Source organism: Heliangelus exortis, chromosome 2 (genome assembly GCF_036169615.1).
Source record: "Heliangelus exortis chromosome 2, bHelExo1.hap1, whole genome shotgun sequence".
NCBI lineage: Eukaryota > Metazoa > Chordata > Aves > Apodiformes > Trochilidae > Heliangelus > Heliangelus exortis.
In genome coordinates, this window is record NC_092423.1 from 85,838,535 (window position 1) to 85,862,059 (window position 23,525).

Genomic DNA, 23,525 nt, shown 5'->3' on the forward strand with positions numbered 1-23,525 from the left:
CACTGTGCCCATGAATCACAGATGATTTCTGTGTAACCTTCATCAGGAGGGGACAAGCCTTCCTGTGATTCCCACACACACTGAGTCCTGTGAAGTCCCCAGTCCTGCCTATTGATGGGTTAGGCAGCAGAGGAAGATGGTGCTGGATTCCTCCAGGAAGAGAAGAAAGGGAAATGAACCTTCTCTTCTCCAACACCCTGGGTGAGAGATCTAACTTCTGGGTAACAGAGATGACTTTAACAGCACATACCTGGACACATTTTAAAGGAAAATAGTAATTAGTGAACTTTGTGCAGGACCTGAGCTGATGGTGCAACTGGCTGACAGACAGAGGCTGTCAGCACAACAGCTGGAGGAACACCTCACCTGTGAGTCCCAGCAATGATGAGATATCCCTTCAGTCCTGAGCCACATGCTCACCCTGTGAGCCCAGCTGTCAGAACACCTCCAGTCACAACTCAGCATCTCATGAGCTCAAAGGTCAAGAATGTGACCACCACCAATAGACATGTCAAGCACAGTGTGTATTTTATTGGTTTCATTTCTAAGAGAGATAAAAATCAGACTGAAGAAGAAATGCATAGCATATTCTTTACAATTTATGAACAACAATTATGTTTTTTATGCAGTCCTTCCTTTTGATTTGCTTATACTCTTGAAAGTAGGGTGACCCAAAATTTTGACCATATTTTCAAGAATGCCATTGAAAGTATATAAATTACAAACTATATCTGAAATATCATAGTCATATCACAGAGTAAGTTCAGAGGCTTCTCCTAAAAATACTGATTTCTCTTCCTGATTTAATCCTCCTGGATATTATTAGACCTTTTAATAATCACCATTTTTGCCTTGAATTTGAGAAGGAGTTAAGTCCCACAGAAAATGGAATGTGTCTGCATAATTACTTGCAAGGAAATATGGACTTAATTTTCAAATATGAAGAGGACTTTCTACATACAGCACTCTGGAAATACTTTATTAATTAAATTACTTACCCATATAAGGTAAACATATTTCTGTAATTAGTCTAAAGATTTAATTTTGCAGCAGTGGGTGTACTTAGATGAAAGAGCCTGCATTCATATGCAATGGTCTTTTTCTATATATTCTGAAGACTGAGAATTATTTCAACGTAATATAGACAGCATTTAAAGTGCTTTTGCCCTTTTCACTACTGCAATATTTGCATTGGCACTGTGCTAAATTTCTTCTGTTGTTTGTTTGTTTGTTACCTTCACTTTATGATAAGGATGTTCTTCCTAAAACTTACGGCACATGCCATTTAAAAGTGACTCTTCCTACTTCAAGATTTTTCACATAGTTTTGGCACTGAGAAGAATGTGTCTTCATTGATGGTAAAACATCAATACTGGCGGGAACACTGCTCTTACTAGAAGGGAAATATTATCTCTTGTTGAGATGAAAGATTCCTCATGCCTCTTCCATCAATCTGAAGTGCTGTGACATTTCCTATCACTGTAGCACAAGGATGTTCCTTCTGGGAAATGCACAGAAAATACTAATGAGAAGGTTCATACATTAGAGGAAATATTTTTTTTTCTGCTGTAAAATGGCAAAATTATTCTTGATCTCATATTACTAAGCCACAACAGAGAGAAAGTGTAATTGACTGTAAATAATAGGTTAAAATGACCAAGCATGACATTTTTAAAGTTCAAATCCTCTCATCTTTAGTTATCATATGTTGCATTAAGGCTATTCACAAACAGTATTTGTCAAGCCACTGTGTACCCAAAGTGACTTATTTTGTAGAAAATCCAATAACAAGTGAAACAGAGCTTGCTGAGGTTTGCTTCCAATTTCCTTTTCTAACTTCTGTGCCGTTTTAAACAAACAACATACTGATGAGGTGAAGAGGACAGAGCAAGCAACCAGAGATCACCTGAAGGTCAGCATACAGCAGGTCTCCTCATGCTAAATTTGCCAGAGCTGTGCTGGCTTTCTATCCAACAAAACATTGTTCTGCATAACAGAAAGGCAAAGAATGAAACAGTGAAGAGATTTAGATACCAGGAAACTGCTTTTCAAGGCTCCAAAAAGCCTGCTCATTACAACATCAGATAATTGACTATTAGACAGATAAAATCCCTGCATTTCAAAGCAGACATCAAGGAGCAGTGCTAGGGCTCTGAAGGGCACAACTCTCAAAACTGATCCTCAGTTTACATACATTTGAAATACCTCTCTCTTTCCATGTATTTTATGGCAGGTTGTAAGGAACAGATAATGTCTCTTCTCATTTCCATTACAAAGCTCTGCTGAGAGATTAGTAAGAGTCTGTTCCAGCTGAAGTGAGTAGAACCAGTTCTTCAAAAGAATAAAAAAAAAAAAGAAAGAAGAAAACAGTTAAAAAGAAAAAAAAAGAAACAAAACATAAGGGAAAGAAGAAAAGACCATTTTTGCATTCTGATTCACAGACTTGGAGATGTGCTTCCCTTTTCCCACTGTAGGACACTCTGAGGTAGTTGCTACCCTTGCAGAATGACTCTTGACCAAGGCTTTCACAGAGCTGCCTGCTCCCCTCCAGGGATATCCTCAAACAAGTCAAGGATTGCTTAAGCCAGAAGCACTTTCACACACTGTGAGCCAAAATTGCCCCAAGGAAGACCTAAATCATACTGGATGAGGGTTCTGATGGTGCTTTTAATGGGGTCAAAATTTCACTTCTGAAATGGATGTAGAGCAGCTATTATAAGAGAATTTCCTCTTCCAGAAGGAACTCCTAGAAGCATGAAATAGCCCTGTGACTGAGTGGACATATTTTATGGGTCATAAAAAATGTGGCCTCAGTGTGTTCAGTCTTGCATTACATTGACTTTCCATGTGGTAGTTTGGTTGGAGGTTTTTTTGGTTGTTGTTTGTTTTGGGATTTTTTTTCTCCCCCCCCCTCCCTTTTTTTTTTTTCCCTGTGTGGCTTTATTTATGTATTTATTAGTTTTCATGATAATTCATACTTGAGACTAAGTCCTAGGTTTCAGACATTTGCTCTCAGAAATCAGAAAGCATGAGTTATATTCCAGAGTAGGGAACTCAAAAGCCTTTTAAGAAGGACCTTCCCAAATACACAAATAGTTAAGGAAAAAAAACAAAGTACGTAGGCCTGTTTGTATGGAGAAGCATTATAACTTTCAAGAGTTCCCTTAAATGGCTATCAGAGGCTGCCGGGGGTAAACAAAGTTGGCATAGACAGAAATATTGTATTAGCTGAAAATCCTCCAATTAAAAAAAATGTGTCATCATTCACAAACATGGAAGGAACAAGTGCATGGGAAGCCATCAAATAAAATAAATCAGATGGAAAAGCAGCAAATGGAAACAAGAGAGAGAAGCTGAGAACAAATGGATGAAGTTGCTTCACAGAGCATTTTTGTAGATGGCATACTGAATCGTCATAAATCTTTGTGTCTTTTTGGCATCCTCACATCATTTCCAAAGAGTGAGACACAAAGTTCCCAATAAGAGTTCCCTCTTCTCCAGTTCTTCCAGGTTGTCTGTGTATCACCTTTAGTTTCATTTTTGAAAAGCTGAATGGACTGCTACTCTCATGCCACTCTCCCACTGTTCCCTTCCCACCCACATTGTTTCTAAATCATGTCCTACATCCTCTCCCCCAATTGTGGTTTTAACAAAGCAACAGAAGGAAGTAGTGTATGGCTGTTTACTTTTTCTTCATTGAGATGTGGGTTTCTGACAATGATGTTGGGCTTGTTTTGGGAGTCATGCACCAGTAAAACTTGATCAAACCTGTTGCATTCTGAAGCAATTGAGCAAAACAGAGTTATGGCTGCTGGAACCTAATCACAAGCAAAAACATGTAGGTGAGCTGTAATTATCAAGGGTTCTGCCATCTGATAACATTTACAGCAAACAGAAAATTAAGAGACATAAACCAGAAGCAAATGAGTGGAAGCTTCTCCTTCTTTTTTGAATAACTGACTACTAACTTTTCCCTGGAGTTCCATACCAATCTCATCTCTGCCAGAGACTCTATCCTGAACATTTTTCTTCTCCAGATGCCGGGGGCTGAATTTCTGTATTCTCCTTCAGCACTGGAAGTACTTGAGACCCAACTGATAAAATATCTGGAAAGGATGAGTGCAAGGGCTGGTTCATCAGGTATATGCCAAAGTTTGTCTGAAAAAGGCAAAATATTTATTGAGAAGCAAGTAATCAGATCTATAGAGGATCTCACAACCCAGATATGTTTAGAAAAACAATACTGATTTAGAAGTAAGTAGGTATGTACTATCTCCATGCAATTAAGAATATTTTAAGCTAATTAACTATAATAGAATGGTAAACAAAAGCTAACCTCATGCAATTCAAGAAAAATACCTTAAGTAAGTGGATAAATAATGTAGTATTTCATCATGAATTCTATAGTATCATATATGTAATTTACAGTCTCTCACAGTCTTGTAATTTAATGACTATTCTGGCTTCTTGACAAATACAGGTCATAAATTATCACACATAAAAGCTAGGCAGCATGAGAATGCATGTATATTCAAACAGTGAAGAAAAGTCTTGCATTTTCTACCATGAATTATTCACTTTGTTAACAGAACTTTACCCTGACTAGTGTTTGGGAATTTCCCTTCCTTTGTTTTTATGGATATTTTACAGAAAACATTCAAAAGTTTTGTTGTATTAGGACTACCACCTGTTATCTGTCATTACCTATGAAGCCATTCCATATAAATATTAGAAAGATGTGTCCTTGTGATACTGAGTAATAAAGAGGAACAGAATAACCAGTTCACCCTCTTACCATACAACCCTTCCAAGTACCAAAAACCTGGTCTGTCTCCACTCTTATGTCTGTTAATCTTAACAGACAAAAGTGGGTTGAATATTACAGGTGTAGCTGCGAACAGCTGGGTGTGATCTGGAAATGTCACAGTAAGAGATTGGTGTAGTTTTGCCATTTTGTTTTCCAGCAGTGGGGAATTTAGAAATCTTCAAGAAACAAGACTTGCAATCTCATAATAATGTCTTCCAAAGAATTAGATGACATTTAATTAAAGAAATATGCACAGTAAGAAATAACAGAATGCTGAAGGCTATGTTAAATCGGTAATTCATTCGTAGACTTCAAAATGTCTTTGTTCTTCAATCTGAGGACACTGGAAATCCACTACTAATTTTATTGTCTTTTTTCACATGTTTCAATAAAAAGTATTTTGTTCTGGTAGGCTACATCCAAAATGTACCATTTACTCTAAAGCACGAAGTAAATAAACATGCAAATTAAATTAATTTGGTATTTCTGGAAAAAAAAAATTAAAGACAAAACTCTGTTCTCCTTCTTCATTTCCTGATTACATTTACTGCCATTGTTCAGATCGATCATCTTGAAATTGAAGAAATTAGTTTTAAATCAGATTTAGTAAAAAATACTAGGTAAAAGGAATCGCCATACATTAAAAAATGGTTTTAGGTGAATTTAAGGGAGCATACTTGACAGACTAAATATAAAGGCAGTGTGTTTTCTCCTGTTCTTGCACTGTATAATTAGATAAAGATCCAGTAATAAAGTGAAACGAAACAGCTTTTAGCCTCTGAAGAATTAGTGAGAGGTAAGGCTGAGACAAAGTCCCAAGAGAGATGCTGTAAAGCAGTGATCTACCCAATCATGGCCTCAGCCTCTGAATTTTGGTCCTTCTATTTCATTTCTAAACATTATAAACATTCCTAAACATTATAAAGAAAAATAACTCTCAGTCAGAGTTTTTTTTCTCTATTCCTATTATTCCTTAATATCACTGGCATTTCATATATTGGGTATGAACTGGACTGGGTCAGGCGTATCCTATAATGACACTTTCTTGATACTTGTGACCATACTGGTGTCAACACTGGTGGACACCAAGCAGATGATTATGATCAGTGTTCTAGATCAACCATGATGCTAAAATAGTAACTGTTTAATTTAAAACACTGAAGTATTTTTCCTACTACCAAAAAGACAGCTGCCATAATTTTGTTGTTTTAAAAAATTAAGTAATCATAAACCAGATATTATAAAATGAATATTTACTATTACTATTACTATTTATTATAAAATGAATATGTAACTAAACTTATTTGATACATGAGAAGGACTTGTTTACACTTATGTACTGACATCTTGATTTATCTCAAAATGAGACTAAAATTGATGTGGGCAGATAGTTCACTGTGGAGAAAAAAACCAACCTTACTAAGTATTTTAAACCACTCAAAATTATGTAAGAATAGGCATGTGTGAATACATCTTCAGTTCTTAAATATTATTTATTCTGATTTGCTCTCATTTCGTATCTGAAGTCTTATAGTACTTTTTTTCAGTGTTGAGACTAGGTGGTGCCTAAGGAGTTTTCAAGGTGAAAACTTGATGGTGTACTGATGGCATACATATTGTGGTACTAATGCCTGCTTGGAATTGTTCTCCTCTTTCTTTTGTGAATGTTCTTAAGAGCAAAACAGCTTGTGATTTCCAGAATTTGGTTTAATATCTTTTAAGTAATTTTCCTTGTTTTTTCAATAATTATAAATATTGACTCAGCAAATACTGATAACAGTATGCCTTCTCAAGTAACCACAAAAGCTGTGCTCCCTGCCATTTCAGCTGTTTCAAAAGGAAGATAAAATGTAGAAATTGGCCTTTCTCACATTTCACTGTTGAAAAATGAGGCTTTCAGACACAGAGATTACAGCCTGCAGAGTTATTACAATGAACAGCATAATCTCTCTGTGCTGTTGATACCTCTTCCTGGCTTCAAGGGCAATATAATCTGCATGTAAACTCCCCAGAACCCACCAAGAACTGGGCAGGGAGTGATGGACTGTGAGTTCTGTGGCTTCATCAGCTCGATCTTCTCTTGGCAGTAGGTGCTCTTCCCATCACTCTTATACTTCACAAGGAAAAAACACTCATAAAGCTTCTTGATTAGTAAAAAGCACAACACTTCACTGCTGGGAGAAAGAGATAAAACATACTTATTCTTGCCAATGGTGAATCATATGATAGTCAACACACTCACTTGAAGGAGGAGCTATAAAATGCTGTCATTCTTGCATGTTGTTTCAAGTACATTTACTGGATCAACAGTAATATCCACTGCTAGATATCCACTGACAAAGAAATACACTTTGGTGAAGTATCTTCTTTTGTAAGATAGAAGCCTGAAGTGCTACATCTGACAAAGACTGAGATGAGATGAGATGATGAGATGAGATGAGATGAGATGAGATGAGATGAGATGAGATGAGATGCCTTTAAGCTACAGCACCTAAACAATCGATGAAGTCAGCCTAGCACTTGGTAGGGAAAATGCCCTTCTAAAATGTGTAAGAAGCATATCAATGACACTGCATGGTGAAACTTAGCTTTGGATGAATGGGTTTTGGATTCTGACCCTGGCTGTAGCTCTCAGCTGCCTTCTGCCAACAGATTAATTTACCTGTTCACATTTGCTCCTTTTATTCATACAATAACATAACCTCCTCCCCATGCAAAGGTTTGGGAGAGACAATTATATTATTAAAGCTGACTTTGTTTTTAAGTAAGGATGCTTTATTAGCTTTGGATTCACCACTTACTAGTAAAAACTCACAAAATGGGAGACTGGAATTATTTACTTTCAACACACTGATTTTTCATATTGGAAAAAAGGGAAAACATTTAACTCGGTGTAAAAAACTACCACCTTGTTCTCTTGAAAATATCTGGACATCAGAATGTTTTCTCAAGGTTTGGTTTTCCTTCGTTCTACCTTAAATGAACACATTTTTTCAGTTCAGCCACCAGTGAGAAAAGAGTACCATGTTATTCCAGAGGTCTATAAATTACAGCAACCACTGTTTGCAAATGTTCCAGATCTTTGGATGAAAAGCATCACATAGTGTAAAGCCCTGAATTACTATGAAAATTGTGATAATGATGCATCAGATAAAAGAAGTAATTTGCTATCCTTGCTAACATTTCAGTAAGCAATCCAAAGGCAGGTGTCTAATTTTGCAGGGAAAGAAGCTCTCCCAAGGCACAAGGAGATACATAAAAGAGGATCAACAGCCTGCAGGAAAAAACACAGACCTTTTTAGTGGATGAGGGCATGTGCAAACATAATGGATTTCCCTTGATGTACCGCTATCCATACATTTATGCTGGGCCAGACTGCTAATGCAATTCCTTTTGCTACCTTGACAGCAAGTCCCAGCTTATAGCACTACAGCAAATCTTCCCTCAGGGCTATTGTTGGCATTAATTTACATCTGCAAAATGTAGAAGGGGAAGAATTCAATGTTCTCTCCTTTCTGTCCATATGTGTTTTGCATTAGGTGGTGATGCATGTGAAACAGCATGTGGCCATTTGTATGCTCTTTGCTTAAAGTAGTTATCTAGTCTTTCAGAGTCTGCTGCAGTAACAGAGAGAGCTCTGTCACAGGAGGAGGGCTCGTTTTTCCTTTTCAGTCAAAAATTACAGAAGGAATCCTTAATGGGTGTTTCTTCAGAAATGATGGCACCAGAGCTCAAGTTCACTTTGCAGAGGTGTTTGTGTTTCATTTTGAATAACATGCTAAGATATTACCTAAAAAGTAGCTGGATAGGTTTCAGGACCCTGCTTTATAATTATCAGGAAACATGCAAATTGCTTACGTGACTAATTACAGTAGCTGGTTCTGACTTTCAGCTGCAATCCATCTATGCAAAACCTCAATCTTTAAACTTGGAGCACCAGGTTCTCAGAGTCTCAGAGGGATGGAGAAAAATATGATTTCAGAAATAAATATTGAACTACCTCTTAAAAGGCTTACTTTATTCAGCTCACTACTGAAGTTCATTGGCAGTGCTGTCATCTGAGCTTCCAGTTTGTTAAAGTTCAATATATTTCTCTGGGTTAGTGTTGTTGGAGAAACAAAACAAAATGGCTAATATTGACATTGTGCTCTCTTGTTAAACATTTAGTATTTGCTATCCATTCATATGTATCTTTAATATCTGGAAATCAAGCAATTGCAACAGCCTTTCAAAAATACCAGTTCTCCTTGTACTGGGAAATTAGCTGAAATCTTATTTTGCTGCATTTGTTTTTGTAGTTCAAATGGCATTATTGACAGCTGGGAACAAGTACTGATAAATTCTTTCACTGAAACTGTGTCTGATAAAAAAAAAAAAGAAAATGTAGTCTCTTATATGACTTCTTAACAGAAAAGTACATGCTAGAGACATGAGTCACCAAGGGATTAGCTCTGCAATTTAACACAGTCACACGAACTCAATGTTCTTTCTCCACTTCAAACTGTGACAGGTTTGGATCAATGTCCTCTGATAGGTCAGGTTAGCACACAGAAGATGCCACAGTCCTTGGGTGCCACTCCCTACTAACCAGCTGGTGACCATCACCCCACAAATGACTTGCAGGAGGGATAGGTTCTGAGGGACCAGTTCAGGCACAACTACCAGTTCAAACTCTCTCTTTCAGCTGTCAAATTAACCGGAGCCTTATGCAGAGCAGGGCAGGCTCCTCAGATCCCATCTGCTAGCAGTGCTGAAGGCTGGGAAAAGTAAATAAAAAGAAAAGCTGAGGGTCCAGTTCTTTGTAGCATGAATATCACTGCACAGTTGAGGGAAGCAGAGCACTCCCCTGCTGTGAACAGCAGCACTATGCTCTGCAGTGCCTTGCCTTGCCAGCCATCTTTTATCTGGCTCCAGGTTCTTCTCAAGAGGCTGGATTGCTCTCTTTGTTTGCCTGATTCTGTTTGAAGCAGTTATTTGGTTCTAGGAGTGCTTGTAACAAGAAAATCTTTGCATTGCTGAGTTGATCAGAATGAAAGTGAAGCTCATCATTGCTGTGGCAAACATGCAGAAGATTCTTTGCCTTGCCTAAGAATCTGTGTCCTGGGTAAGGTTTTGATGCCATTTGAGAGGGTCCCTGAATAGAGTGTGTTTTTCTTCTATGGAGGATTCGAGTCATAATCCAGTAAAACCAACGTGGGTAGAGAAACTCCTCTGCATACACATCCCACGTGGCATCTGTGCAGAATTTCCCTCTCAGGAGTGTCAGAATGCACTCTAAAGTGTCCCAGATGTTCCAGCTCTGGCTCACCTTTACCTGCAGAGGGCTTCTGTCCTCGGGCTACCCACCCTGGCCAGGGGCTCATCTCATAAAGGCACATGTGTTGTAGAGATCTAGGTGTCAGAGCCTGCTGTACAACCTTAAGCCATCTCGGGTCAGAGGGAAGCTGTGCCTGGACAGCCTGTCCCCATCTCACTCTGCACCAGGCATTTGACTCCCAGACAGACTCAGCAGGGCTATTCACCAAGGATAACATTCACTGAAAATGCAGCCCTTTGTTTGCTTAATGAGTCACTGAGACAAATCAATTTATTATTTTTTTTTCCCCAAACAAAGAATGCATTATTTGTAACTTGTTTGTGCATCGTTTGGGTGTTGAATACTTTTCAACCTATTTGTTACTGCTGTGCCTCCGTGCTGTGCCCAGTCTCTGGTGTTTGGCTGATACTGAGGAGGATTCTGAGCCCCAACTGGATGACAAACTTTTAAAACAGAATTTTAATGAACAGGAAGCAATTAATTTAGAGTAAGGATTTTCAGCTAAATCAATACTTATGAGGAGAGTGGTGAAGCTTTTTGGATTGCCAAACTGTCTAGCCACTCTCTGAGCTATTGCCATTCCAAGAAGCAATTCAACCTTAGGAAGAATGGCTCCAAGTGGATGTTTTTATTTCACACTTATTCTCCAGTCACTTTCTTAATCAATTACTCTCCACTTTGGCTATATTCACATTTGCTCCCTTTTTTCTGCTCAGTAGTTTCTCACAGTAAGAATGAAGTCTAGTCTTACAAGCAAACTGTATCATTTCAAACACTGATTTTTCTGCAGATTTCTTTTCATCAATGACATAAGCACATCAGCTCGTGTTTTTCAAGACCAAAATAAACACATTGTAAAGCAGCACATACTGAATAAAAGCAAGCATAGCAAAAAAACCTGCATCTTTATAGTCAATTTCTGAATAAAAAATATGTTGAACATTTATGGAAATAAATCATGTCATATCTGGGTTGTCAGTGCATCCTCTTTAATGAAAAAACAAATGGTAACTATCAAATAATAACTTAACTGTGAATGTTTTCTTAGCAGATATTTCACTATACAATGCAGTGGAGTCACTAGATCCTTTATACAGCTATTTTGGAGTACTGTACTGACCTTTCTGCCTCTCTTAGCAGACAAAGACTGCAGAAATTCTTTGTTTCGTTCCCCAGACTGTTGATCAATGCAGATTATTTGACATCTGCTACATGGACCTACAACCTGAAATTTCAGTTAAATAAGGTTGACAGCTGTAAATCAAGGCAGTATAACAGAGAACGATACAAGTTTTTGACCATCATAATATCTTAAAAACATAACTTCAATATATTTTTCCTGTGTTCCTTTATGCTTTAATTATGTCAAAGGTCAGGCCTGTTCACCTAATATAGGTACATTTTCAAAGGGTATACTTGGGAAGGTCTCACTGAGTTTTAAATTCACTTTTTCTTTTCTTCTTTTCAGGAAAACTTTCCCACAGACAGAATCTGAGAAATCCAAAACATTTACATTTTTGTATTTCCTGATGGCTTCACTTCATCTGTGTGCTGTCAGGGTTATTTGCCCAAAGGGGAACTGAATACAAAATTAAGCTAGCACTAAGGATTTAGCCCAAGGAGGATTTTTTTTTTAGTTAAACTATCAGGGTTTGGTTTACATTGTTTCAAGGCAGCTGAAATACACAATATCCTGCATTCTTCCTTACAGACATAGAACTTACAATTAGAATGCAAGATGTGAATTTTCCCAAGTTGAGCTAAACAGAAGGAATGAGAACCTCGAACACCATACAGAGCATGGTTCTTAAAGCTAATTCTTGTTTGAACTAGAGTGTGTTTTTAAGGAAAAAATGTACTGAATTTCTTCCTACCTTTTAAACAATTGACACTAAGAAGAAAGCAATATTCCAGTTCCCCTCAGTATTGTAACCTGAACTTTAGCAAAGCTGTATGTTATAGACACTGTCTTAACAGTGTCTCAAAATACATATTCCACTTTTGTAAAATATGTCATACATTTCAAATAATGCAGATAATTAAACCTGACACTGGAAACATTTTTACATGCTGATCTGAAGTGCTACTTCAGTTTTTTGAGATACATCTAGAACTGCTTGTACAACTCTTCAGTGTAATCATCAAAACCATACATTTGGCTCAGTTTTTTCAGATGATTTTCCATAGCTTCAATAATTTATTAAAGGAACAAGAAAACAAGACAGAGGAGGAAATATTTTTCCTTGCTTTGCCTTGTTCAACAGCTTCTTCAATCATTTTCCTGGCATTGAGTACCATTAATAAAATTTCTATTGTTCCTAAATCAGTATCCGAATAAAGACCTAGCAGGGACTGGAAAAGACAATGCAAGCTGCATAAAGTTTTCTATTTTCACCTTGCATTCCTAAAGTATTTCAATGACAGTAACAGCAGTGCCTTTTTACTCTGAAATTTTACAGCATCTTCTAGAACAAGATCCTGAGCTGAGATCTCTAGCCTTCAACAAGCTATACACCCAGGATTTTGTCCTCATCTCCTTCCTGAAATTTTTTTTCCTGTTTTCTTTAACTTATATTATAGATTACTGATCAATATACACCATAAGATGAGAGTAGATGTCATAACTTCCACCCTTATTGAAAAAATGGACTCTACATTTCTTACCGTATTCTGACCAGAAATAAACAGGAGTGATGTATGCTGCAGCTTCTAGATCTGACCTTAGCACTTAAAGCTAAAAGATCTTTTAGCTTTTGATTTTTCTTTTATTATTCAGACTTTTATTATCATCCTAAAGAAACCAATGCATAAGCCACTTTTATATCTCAGGCAATGGAACATGTAATATATGTGTAACTGACTCCCCTAGGTTTCATATATAGCTTCTCCATGGATCTTTTGTTGGAATTTTTCTCAAAAAAATGTATTTGCCAACAAAGTCTAACTCTTCAGCATTTCCTCTACAGCACAAAGCACATTATCTTGTCAGATATGATCTGAAGCATAAAATACATAAAAATCCTACCAGACTAGTGTTAGAAACAGCTTTAATAAATGTGTACAAAAAATGTGTACAGAATTGCCATGATTGGAAAAGACCTCTAAGTTCCATCAACCCAAAAAGGAAAAAAAAAAAAAAAAAAAAAAAAAAAAAAAAAAAAAAAAAAGAAAGAAAGAAAGAAAGAAAAAAAAAATCACCATCCCAGTACAGCATGTTCTGAAGTGCCTCATCTACATGCTTTTTGAATACCTCCAGGGATGGTAACTCCATCATCTCCTTGGGCAGCCCATTCTAGTGCCTGACTACTCTTTCAGTAAAGAAATTCTTCTTAATATCTAGTCTAAACCTCCCCTGGTGCAACTTCAGGCCTTTTCCTCTGGTACTATGGTTATTTACTTGGGAGAAGAGGCCAACACTCACCTCCCTACAGCCCCTTTTCAGTTAGATGTAGAGAGAAATAAGGTGAGGGCAATAGACAACGGAAGGAAATAGGCAGTGATTATTCACTTATATGCAGTCTTCTGGCAGTAATCCAGGGTTATATTTGGACAATTATGCTTAACAAGCAAACAGTATTGTCTCATGTCATGCTGGCTAAATACTGCAAATGTCTCAAAACAGTAATCATTTTTCCACTGAGTTGGGTAGAGGTGGGAAATGCTATGAAATATAAAATAAAAAGAAACATGGAGAAATATGTCAAAACCTCTCAATTATATTGAAGCATGTTTGCCACAGGCCACAGCATGGCTGGGTTTTTTTACACACTTCATGAATTTCATCAGCACAAACTGCACTGGTCATGTTCCAGCTAAAAGCCTGTGAAAATTGCTTTGTATCTAGGGGTCAAAATACTTTGTTACAGACTGGGAATAGCACAAGGGAGATGAGTTCACACCTGGAATCGCAGAGCACCAATTGAAATCTCAGCCCACTCTTCTTCTTCAAAGGCCTCTGGTGCACTGACGACAATGTTAGCACGGAAACGTTGGATTAATTCCTCTAATTCCAATGGTTTTTCCAATCTATTTCACAGAACAGAGAGAGAGGAAAAAAAAAAAGTTTATTAACTAGTTCTGCATTAGATATTTGTGGTGTAACAATCTAGCAGCCAATATGATTCAGCAAATGTTTCTCCAGAACACCTGGACCAAGTTTTATTACAAAGGTTATGAAAATGGCACAAGCTGTTCAACTACAACCTGTAAACCTTCAACTGCAATTTGTAATCCCTCAACTATAGTTTGTAATCTTCTGGGTGGTTTCCTCAGAGGTGTAATTTGGAACTGTGAAGTAGGTACGAAAGCATGTAGGCAGGGAATTGTGAACAGTGCACATGAGAAAATTTATTAGTTAGCAAATGTAAGGCTAATGGTAGCAAATGAAAAGGTCTTTTGAGTTAGCAATAATTTCACTCATAAAATGCTTCTCAAAAGAAGGCATATAGAAACTTATTCTGCATATGCTGCAGTAGCAAAAGGGACAAAACACCTCAAACAACCAGTAAAAGCATTTCATGAGAGAATGCATTCCTCATATTATTATTATTTGCCTTCTGGATGCACCAGATTCACCAAATGACAGGTGTTTTGAAAGAAAAATAATTTCTGTGTGGTGATATCTCCACCTCTTTACAAGCATTTGGACTGCCGGAGTGTATATTTGTGTCAGTGCAGAGAACATACATGAGGCAGACAGAGCAGCAGACTGCATATAAATATCAGTTGAATTGTCATACTTTACTTCTAAAGGAGAACTTGACCAGTCCCAGAAAAAAGACAGACCTAAAATTTGCAAGGCAGTTCTCTCAGTACCGTGGTTAGTGGGGAAGAACATTTCTTTTTGTACTAGCTATTATGGGCATGAAGAGCTTCCAATATTCCATCAGCTGTGGTCTTACAGCTTTGGGATATGACACCCTACAGCAGAAATCTGGGTAAGCAGTGAAAAGAGATGCTACTGTCCTGAAAAAAAAAATTAAAAAGGCCATACAGTTTAAAACATGTTTTATTTAAAATGAGGAAAAATGTGCAAAATCAAAGCACAGGGAAAACTGTTCACATCAAGCAGTCTTGGCAGAGAGATTCTATTTAAAATAGTCTGGATTATCTTCTTTAGCAGACAAATGTGCATAAGTACAAAGTGCCTGTGCAGATTTTCAGTCAAACCACACAAGTCCTGCTCCACTGAGCCTTTGCTGTTCACAAGGGTTCCAGCAGCAGCCTGGGGGTTAGAAAGCAGGATGGGAAGCTGCAGGGCTGCAAGTTTTCTCTCGAGATCCCACCAGCAATCCCTTGGCTGAGACACAATTCATAATGATTGGAGGAGATAGGAATCAACAGAAAGTGTAACCCATGCTGAAGCTCAGAAAGGGAGGAAAACAGCATTTAGGCGTTTCTCAGCTTTGCTGTGGGCTCCTGGAGCTTGGATGCTGTGTAGCCTCTAGTTATGAATAATTTTGTGAAAAATCAGTGCTTGGCACCCCAGCCAGTACCAGTGGGGGCATCAAATGCCCCAGTAACCTCAGAGCTGGACCTACAGCATCCTGAACCAGCTGCTGAAAACTGTTTCTCATTTCTACTGTTTTATCTCCTGTTGCTGACCCTCCAAGACTGCAACGCCTTTACTCTCCAACTCTCTGCTTTCAACCTGCTCAGGCTCACCTCCAAAGTACCTTACTTCTCCTGCACCCATCCTCAACCCTCAGAACTGATCCTAATTACTTAGCAACAGCTATCTGAGTAAATGTCTGTCATGTGCACCCCTCTTCCCACCAAGATATTCATTAGCTGGATGGAGTGACAGGCACCTTCATCCTGCAAATCTCAACGAGGGTCTGTTTTGAAAATCAGTGTATTTTGTCTAATCTGGCCTGGTTACTTTGAATTTTCACAGTAGTGGGCCCTGCAATCCAGAACACATTACATGTAACAGGCAAACTTGAAAATGTTTATTTGCAACTTCAGGGATTTATTTCTAGAAAGAACATCTGCACATATTCTGCACAAAAATCCCAGACCATGGGGATTTTCATGGAGGTGACCTCTAAAGGCTACACCAGAGAGGCAGATGTCTTGATATACATATAGCTCTGCAGCAGTAAGTTGCATTCTAATTTTTAGTAAAATTGCTCTTTCTGTTTTAGATTGGCTCTAAAGAATCAAGTGCAAGCTGGAAGATTCACAAAAGATACAAAGAGAAATTGTTGAAACTTAATTGAAGATTAAAATTGTTTTATAAATCTTGGCAAAATACCCCACATGTCAAAAAGCTAATTAATATTTCTATAAAAGAAATACATTTAATAAAGACCCAGATGTACAGATTCTTGAAAATAAATTGCACAGTTCAGTATTTGGAAAGTTCATACAGGATGATTTAGCAAAAGGGTGAAATTATGATCCCAGAATCATAGAAACATAGAATGTTTTGGGTTGGAAGAAACCTTAAAGATAAGTTAATTCCAACCCCCCTGCATGAGCAGGGACAGCCCTCACCAGACCAGGTTGCTCAAACCCCATCCAGCCTGGTCTTGAACACTTCCAGGGAGGGGGCAGCCACAAGTCCTCTGGGCAACCTGTGCCAGTGTCTCACCACCCTCAGAGGAAATAATTTCTTCCTAATATCTAATTTAAGTCTACCCTCTTCCAGTTTGAAACTGCTATGCTGCTTTATATCAATGCTGAATTCATTTCTCCATCACCCTAAGGAAGCAGTGCATGGCTGAACAGTTCTCCAACCTGGGCTACAGAATGGGAAGCAAGATGCTTCTCGGGCATAATGGCAACTACACTAATATCTGGAATTTTCTCTGAAGAAAAGATTATCAAGCCTTGTACTGGAAAACATTAGATGCAAAACCATTGGATCATCTGACTGTGTTTTACAAAAATTCCCTGTTCTCCTTCATTCTCACTTGCTGGTCCCTCTGGTCTTCTTTGCACTCAGATCCCGTTACTGGAAGGTTCATCTCACCATGGAAAAAACCCAGCAGGGGATGCCTGTGAGTGTTGTTCTCCCAAGCAAATGTAACCAAACCAGACAAGCCTCAAAATAAGGCACAATCACTAAGAAAGAGTAGGCTAAACAGCTGAGGGGCTCTGATTCAAACTTTTTCCAGGCATTTTTTCCAGAGGAGCACTGCCATGACATATTAAAATTGCCCAACTGTCTTCTAATGAAAAAAAGCCCTCAGGCAAAGTGAGCTTCAGAGGTCTGTAGTGATGTTTCATTTCAGTCACTGGTTTTAAATCCTGAAGCTATACAAGTACCCTTCTTACAGATACATATAAATACATACACATATATGTGTGTGTGTGTGTGTATATATATACGTATATATTTCTCTAATCAAACCAGGAATTTCAGTGCAGGGGCATGTTTGGTGGGTGACTAAGATGAGAGAAGATGATTCCAAGCAGAGGCAGGGAAGTTTGGTGACACAGGAAAACGGGGCTCGGGGACAAATACCAGGGCTATGGGATTAACAGCTCAGATGCAGGCCTTGGAGGCAGATTGTGTCTGGAATTTGAGCCTGAGCTACTTATATTCAAGAAATAGCAACTTTCAATTGTCAGCATATGAAAATTTGATCAGAACTGGGCTCCTTGTCCTAGGGCAACTAGGCTGGTGAAGGGACTCCAGCACAGATCCTATGAGGAGAGGCTGAGGGAGCTGGGGCTGTTCAGCCTGGAGAAGAGGAGGCTCAGAGGAGACCTCATCACTCTCTACAACTCCCTGAAAGGAAGGGGTAGCCGGGGGGGGGTTGGTCTCTTTTCCCAGGCAACCCTCAGCAAGACAAGAGGGCACGGTCTCAAGTTGTGCCAGGGGAGGTTTAGGTTGGACATTAGAAAGAATTTCTTTACTGAGAGGGTGATCAAGCATTGGAATGGGCTGCCCCGGGAAGTGGTGGATTCTCCATCCCTGGAGATATTTAAAAAGAGACTGGATGTGGCACTCAGTGCCATGGTCTGGTAACTGCAGTGGTAGTGGATCAAGGGTTGGACTTGATGATCTCTGAGGTCCCTTCCAACCCAGCCAATTCTATGATTCTATGATTCTATGAATTATGGTTGGCTGTTACATTTGCTGCTTCTATCTCCCACTTACGTACAAGTAAAGCTACATTCATTTAAGAAATTAAATTAACCCACTCCTGCAGGCAGTTTAAAAATATTTTTGTTGTGAATGTTTTCTGTAAATTTCAATCCTTCCCGTAGGAAAGAAATAGTTCAGCAAGTAGCAAGATTTTGTATTTTCACCTGCCAGATTATTTGAGAAAACCTAATTATCCTTGTCCTTCCCACAAACAGAAGCTGGCTGGTTCCCAGCAGTCTCCTGCCACCAAATAATTTCACAATAACTTTTTTTTAAGTTTCCTGATGACAACTGGCAGAAAGATTATGTTCAAACACTTAGCCCAAATTTTCATGTCATACTGTAATGGATAATTACTCCACCTCAGTACCTATATATTTTTTAACACTGAAAAGTAACTATGTCTACATTTCCAGATCAAAAAGTAATATTGCATCTCATGGAATGATTCCTAGAATCAAAGATCACCAAGACATTTGGAGACAGAAGGATCTTACCTTGCAGAAATATGTTCTTTCAGCTGCCGAATGCTTGAAACATTAATCAGGAGGTATTGTGCTTCATTCACAAGAGAGAGTGAGATGTTTGTAGCAGATGCCAGACCTAAAAAATGAATCCAGTATTCTAAAATGAGAATTAAGTATCAAGATGATTGTACTAGTAATTTCACCTTATCCTTCCTTTAACCTTTTATTAAATCTCAATAAAAAATTTATTCATTCCATGCCAGACACTATGGAAAGATTCAAAGAATTCACTCAGACCTATAAGTCATAATGATGCAATGCACTTAGAAACTGAGCTGAGATTTTACCAAATTTGTAAAACAATTTACAGTCTGTCTACTGATTTTTGATGCTCTTTCCATTTGATACCCTTTATAATGAAATGTAGTCGAAGAGTAAATAATTTTAATAGATTTTTAACTATAAGTTTGCAAAACAATCATATAGTTTCCAGACAAAATCATGGTCATGATGATAAAAAACCCTCAGTCTGGTGTAGTGAATAGAAGGGCAGCATAAACACAGTTTGGGTTGAAATGTACCCTTTGAAACCTTCTAGGTCAATACTGAATGATTCTTTCACCCTTTATCAGGGTAATTAGATAATCAGCATGAAGTTTGTGAGCCTGATGTTTACTAAGGGAGAAGTCACAACTATTTTTAAGAATGACAACAGACCTTTAGTATTTTTCTGCTGTGACCTGTTTTTCACGTCTGAACATTGTCTTATCAAGCGACATGGACGACCAAGAAAAGAAGAGAACCAGCCAGCAATTCTTTCTCCACAGTCATATGTTTTCACCCTGTTATGAGAAAAGAGGGACTCAGCAAAATTTGATTGCCAAAACATTAATTTGCAAAACTGAAGATGAAACCAAACATGTTTATTCTGCTTCTTCCAATACAAAATACATATTCAGTAATCTCTGATGACTGATAAAACAGAGACGGGAAGTTCTCGGCTTACTTTGTTAGTCTTGAAATTAATATTCACAAGATCTAATTTAGTTTTGTACAGAAAATTACTGTGGAATAAAGGATTAAATAACACCCAAGACTGACTGAAGTACACTGACTGGTAGCCTATATTACACTATTACAATACAGTATCGTGAACATGTTATTCCCTGATCTGTGCTTTTTACTAAAACAAAGAGGATTAATCTGAGTTGAATTTAAGATTGCCTCACTGTGCCACGCTGTATGTGCTTTTTAATGATTCCATAAGGTACAACGATATTAATTCTGTAATTAAATTAATTTAATTCAGACTCTACACATTAGAACATATGTCTCCACTAGCAAAGACCAAATATGTCTATACTAAAGATGGTTTCCATTACTAGAAAATTGTCTAGTGAGTTATGCAAGGCTGGCAACACATATGCCTTCTTTATTTGGATGTAATCTCTCCTAGAAGGATTTTGAGATCATCTCAGTTCAGGGAGGGCATAGATCAGACCACTGGGAAGTGGTCCTATTTTCCATTAGATTACTCAGCCGTGGGTAATCCTAACTTCTCACATAAAGTACTTGTGGTTTCTCCTCACAGCTAATGGAAAGAGGTAAGTAGTTCCCATCTGTATGAGACTTCAGGATGAGATGACATACAGTAGACAAGTGAAATCAGAGATTTTGTAATCTTGCAGGGATTAGATATCTCCTCATACTCTGAATTTTGATTGTGGCACAGCTCTGAATCCCTCTCCCCAGTCCGAGGCTGGACTGATGCCAACCACAGCTGCATCTACCCAGTAATGTCCTAGAACTGAAATGAAACTCTGGTATTTGGAGATGCAAGCACTGTGGCAAGAAATAAGGGTAAAAAGGCAAGATTCCATGTGAGATTCTAAGCTGAGTGGCTCTTTTGTTGTTGCTGATGGCTGTGTTAGGGAGAATGTTGCTGGTGAGAAGGCATGAATCTTCCAGGGTAACTGCAGGTGAAATAGATTCCTCAAATATGTTTTCTCACCAAATAGAAGTGGAAAATTTAAATTATATCCTGACCCAATTACCTCTAGAAGCCTTCTGGGGCTTAATACTGCATAAATCAGGATCAAAATGTTGTCTTCTTTTTATTTGCTTACCATTTTGAGTCACAGTGGCTGAATTAGAGACACATATCATTCTTAGCATTTCATCAGATGTCACTACATACTTTTGTCTTCCAGGACTCCAATGTTTTCCAATTGTTTTCCTTTAGTATTAGACTGTTTTCTGAGCAAGTACCATCATCTCAAGGTCTTATTCAAAGTCCTTGTGTTGCAGCTCAATTCTATTTGTTTTCTGGTTATGTTCATCTTTGTTGAGTATTACTTTACATCTGTCAGCATTACATTTCATTTGGCACATGTCAGACAATTTATAAAGAAGGGCCTAGTGCTCAGATTTGACTTGCTCTCTGCCTTGAGTTCCCCACTCATCTTCTTACTATGTCACTTAGCTTCAGTACCTTAGAGCTGGTCCCTCTAGCTAGGTAATTTATAGAGCAAGGACAGCTGAAGTCTGAATATTGATCCCAAGGGATGCAATACACACATTTATTCACAACAGTCTCAGTTCACCTTGCTCTTAACTATGCCTTTGTCTCCTGATACCCTTCCTTTGACCTTTTTGATATTGTGGCCCTCTCAAAAGGAGGCTGTGTTAGAGCAGAGCACCAAACTTAAATATTTAGTCTTCTCCAACACTGATAACCATACCATCACTAGCTTCTATTTACATCTGTCCATTGTTGGGTATTATATAGAAAGCCATACTCCTCTGATAAGAACAGCACATGCTGATGGACAGCCTCTGCTGAGATGAAGGCTAACACTGATGAATTGTTTCACAAGGCAAACTTGGGCTCATTAAACTTTTGTGGCTGTGGTGAAATGAAGCTTCCTCATCTGACTGCAGATTCTACATCACGTGTGTTTCTCAGCTGTATCAGGGTAAATTCAGACTAACCTAAATCAGAGAATCTGAGAGCAGAATTAATAGATGGAAAATGCCTTTGTAGGGATTTCTTTTGAATAAAAACTTTTGAACAAAGACTTTTGGTCCCACTTTTGAACTCAGACATTTTGCAGGAAAGACCCTTGGCTACAAATCACCTCCTGTCCTGCTGCAAGGCACTGTTTTGCTCCCATTTCCATTTCTTGAGAACCTGGCATCAGCACTATTGGATGTCTGAGCAGTTTGGGAGTCTCATCAATGTAGTTTATATAATTTGCCTTGTATTCTTCTTTGCTTGTTTGCTAATCACAGTCCGCTCTGCAATTTGTCTTCCATCTCCCCTTTCTTTGGCATTTCATCCTTTTCTTCCTCCTCAGAACTCTTAATCAGTTTCCCATGAAATTTTCCTATTTCATACATTAAAAATGACAGTCAGAGTCAGAAAGACAAGCTGCAATAAATAGTATGGCAGCCAATTATATGCACACAGAGAGAAAGATAACCTAGGTTATTTTAGAGCCTGTAATAGATGAGCTAACCATGGGGAGGCTAAGGATGAGTCAACACTAAGGGAAATGGGACAGATGGTTAAAACAAATGACTCTTGGGTGAATTCCACTACCTGAGTTAAATACACTTCTGAGAAAAAGATCCTCTTTATTACCTGAATAGTTAGAAAAGAAGAAGATAATTTCTTTCATGGTTACATGGGGAAAATGGCCAGGTTTCTCTTGGTTTGTTTATATGTTATCCTCAAAGAAGCAAATGTAGAGGGTTACAAAGAATTCACATACCTTAGTTAAAAGAAGATGTAAATCTGTATGTGGCCCTTCTAGTTGGATTAACCAAGAGACTCAGTGAAAAGAAACAGTAGATAATGCAAATGTACTTCAGAAAGGCACTTGATACACTGCCACTTGGAAAACTTAATGAGACTGGGAAGTACTTAGAAAACATGATGGATAAACACTCAAGTTCACTGATAGGAAATTAATCTATGCATAATGTTATATTTCATTGAAGTGGTATACCTCTTGATTGGAGTTAATGTTATTCCACATTCTCACCTGCAATAGTCCCAAGATTGTTAGGGGACATTGATGAACATGAGTGGTCAAAACAAAATTAGAAAGGGTTGTAAATATGGGAAACTGTTTATTTTTTCCTCAGCAGAAATAGAACTGCCTCAGCAGGTTCTAGCAATTTTGAATCTGCACAGCATAAAATGGGCCAAGCTACCAGCATCCTTGCTGTCAAATAAAAGAACCAGAGCCCTGTTGAGGCCCCCAGCTGGCATTTAAAAGTAGCTGGAGACACCTTTCCCTTTTCTCATCCGTGCAGCAAGTAAAACAAAAATCTCCCTTACTCAAGTGACTGCTGAGTCACTACAGTCTTGTGCCATCCCTTTTAATGTTTATTGGTTTTAGTGTTTTCTACCAGATATGCTGTGCATGTCAACTTGCCTATCTAATTTTGCCCTCTCCTAGTCCACTAAGTCATTAATTGCTTTCAACCCTCCACCTCTTTTTTTAAGGACTTCTGCCCCTGTGTGTCCATTCAATCATGTTCTGAGGCTCACTGCAGTGATTTTCAGCTTCACTTCCCCTCTGCTTTCACTCACCTGTGTGAACACACTTTACTCTCACAGATCACAGCCTCTTTTCCAGTATTTTCTTCTAGTGATACAGATATTGGGTCCATGCCTAGGTGGGCAGAGAGCAAATCACATTTAAAAAAAACAACAACACATGTTTATGCAGAAACATAGGGTCATGAAAAAAGTTCTTATTTTTGCACCTGTTCACAATCACAGCAGCATCCCAAATAGTGTGTGTTAAAAATCCTTCCTTTTTGTTA

General features: G+C 38.2%; 1 protein-coding gene across 2 annotated transcripts in view; it reads right to left on the bottom strand.

Moving 5' to 3' along the window:
- Positions 1–511: 511 nt before the first annotated feature.
- The window catches only part of MOCOS (molybdenum cofactor sulfurase), a 219,108-nt gene continuing 196,094 nt past the window's right edge, over positions 512–23,525 (bottom strand). Inside the window, exons 10-15 of one of the 2 annotated variants that reach the window (XM_071736830.1) lie at positions 23,290–23,371; positions 19,407–19,531; positions 18,720–18,825; positions 14,024–14,150; positions 11,245–11,349; positions 512–4,158 (exon numbers count right to left, since the gene is read on the bottom strand). In XM_071736830.1, the coding sequence (XP_071592931.1) occupies positions 4,012–4,158; positions 11,245–11,349; positions 14,024–14,150; positions 18,720–18,825; positions 19,407–19,531; positions 23,290–23,371 (692 nt within the window). In that variant the 3' untranslated portion in view covers positions 512–4,011. Of the gene's footprint in view, positions 4,159–9,408; positions 9,565–11,244; positions 11,350–14,023; positions 14,151–18,719; positions 18,826–19,406; positions 19,532–23,289; positions 23,372–23,525 lie in introns of those variants that run through there. The other variant, XM_071736829.1, reaches the window with a different exon arrangement.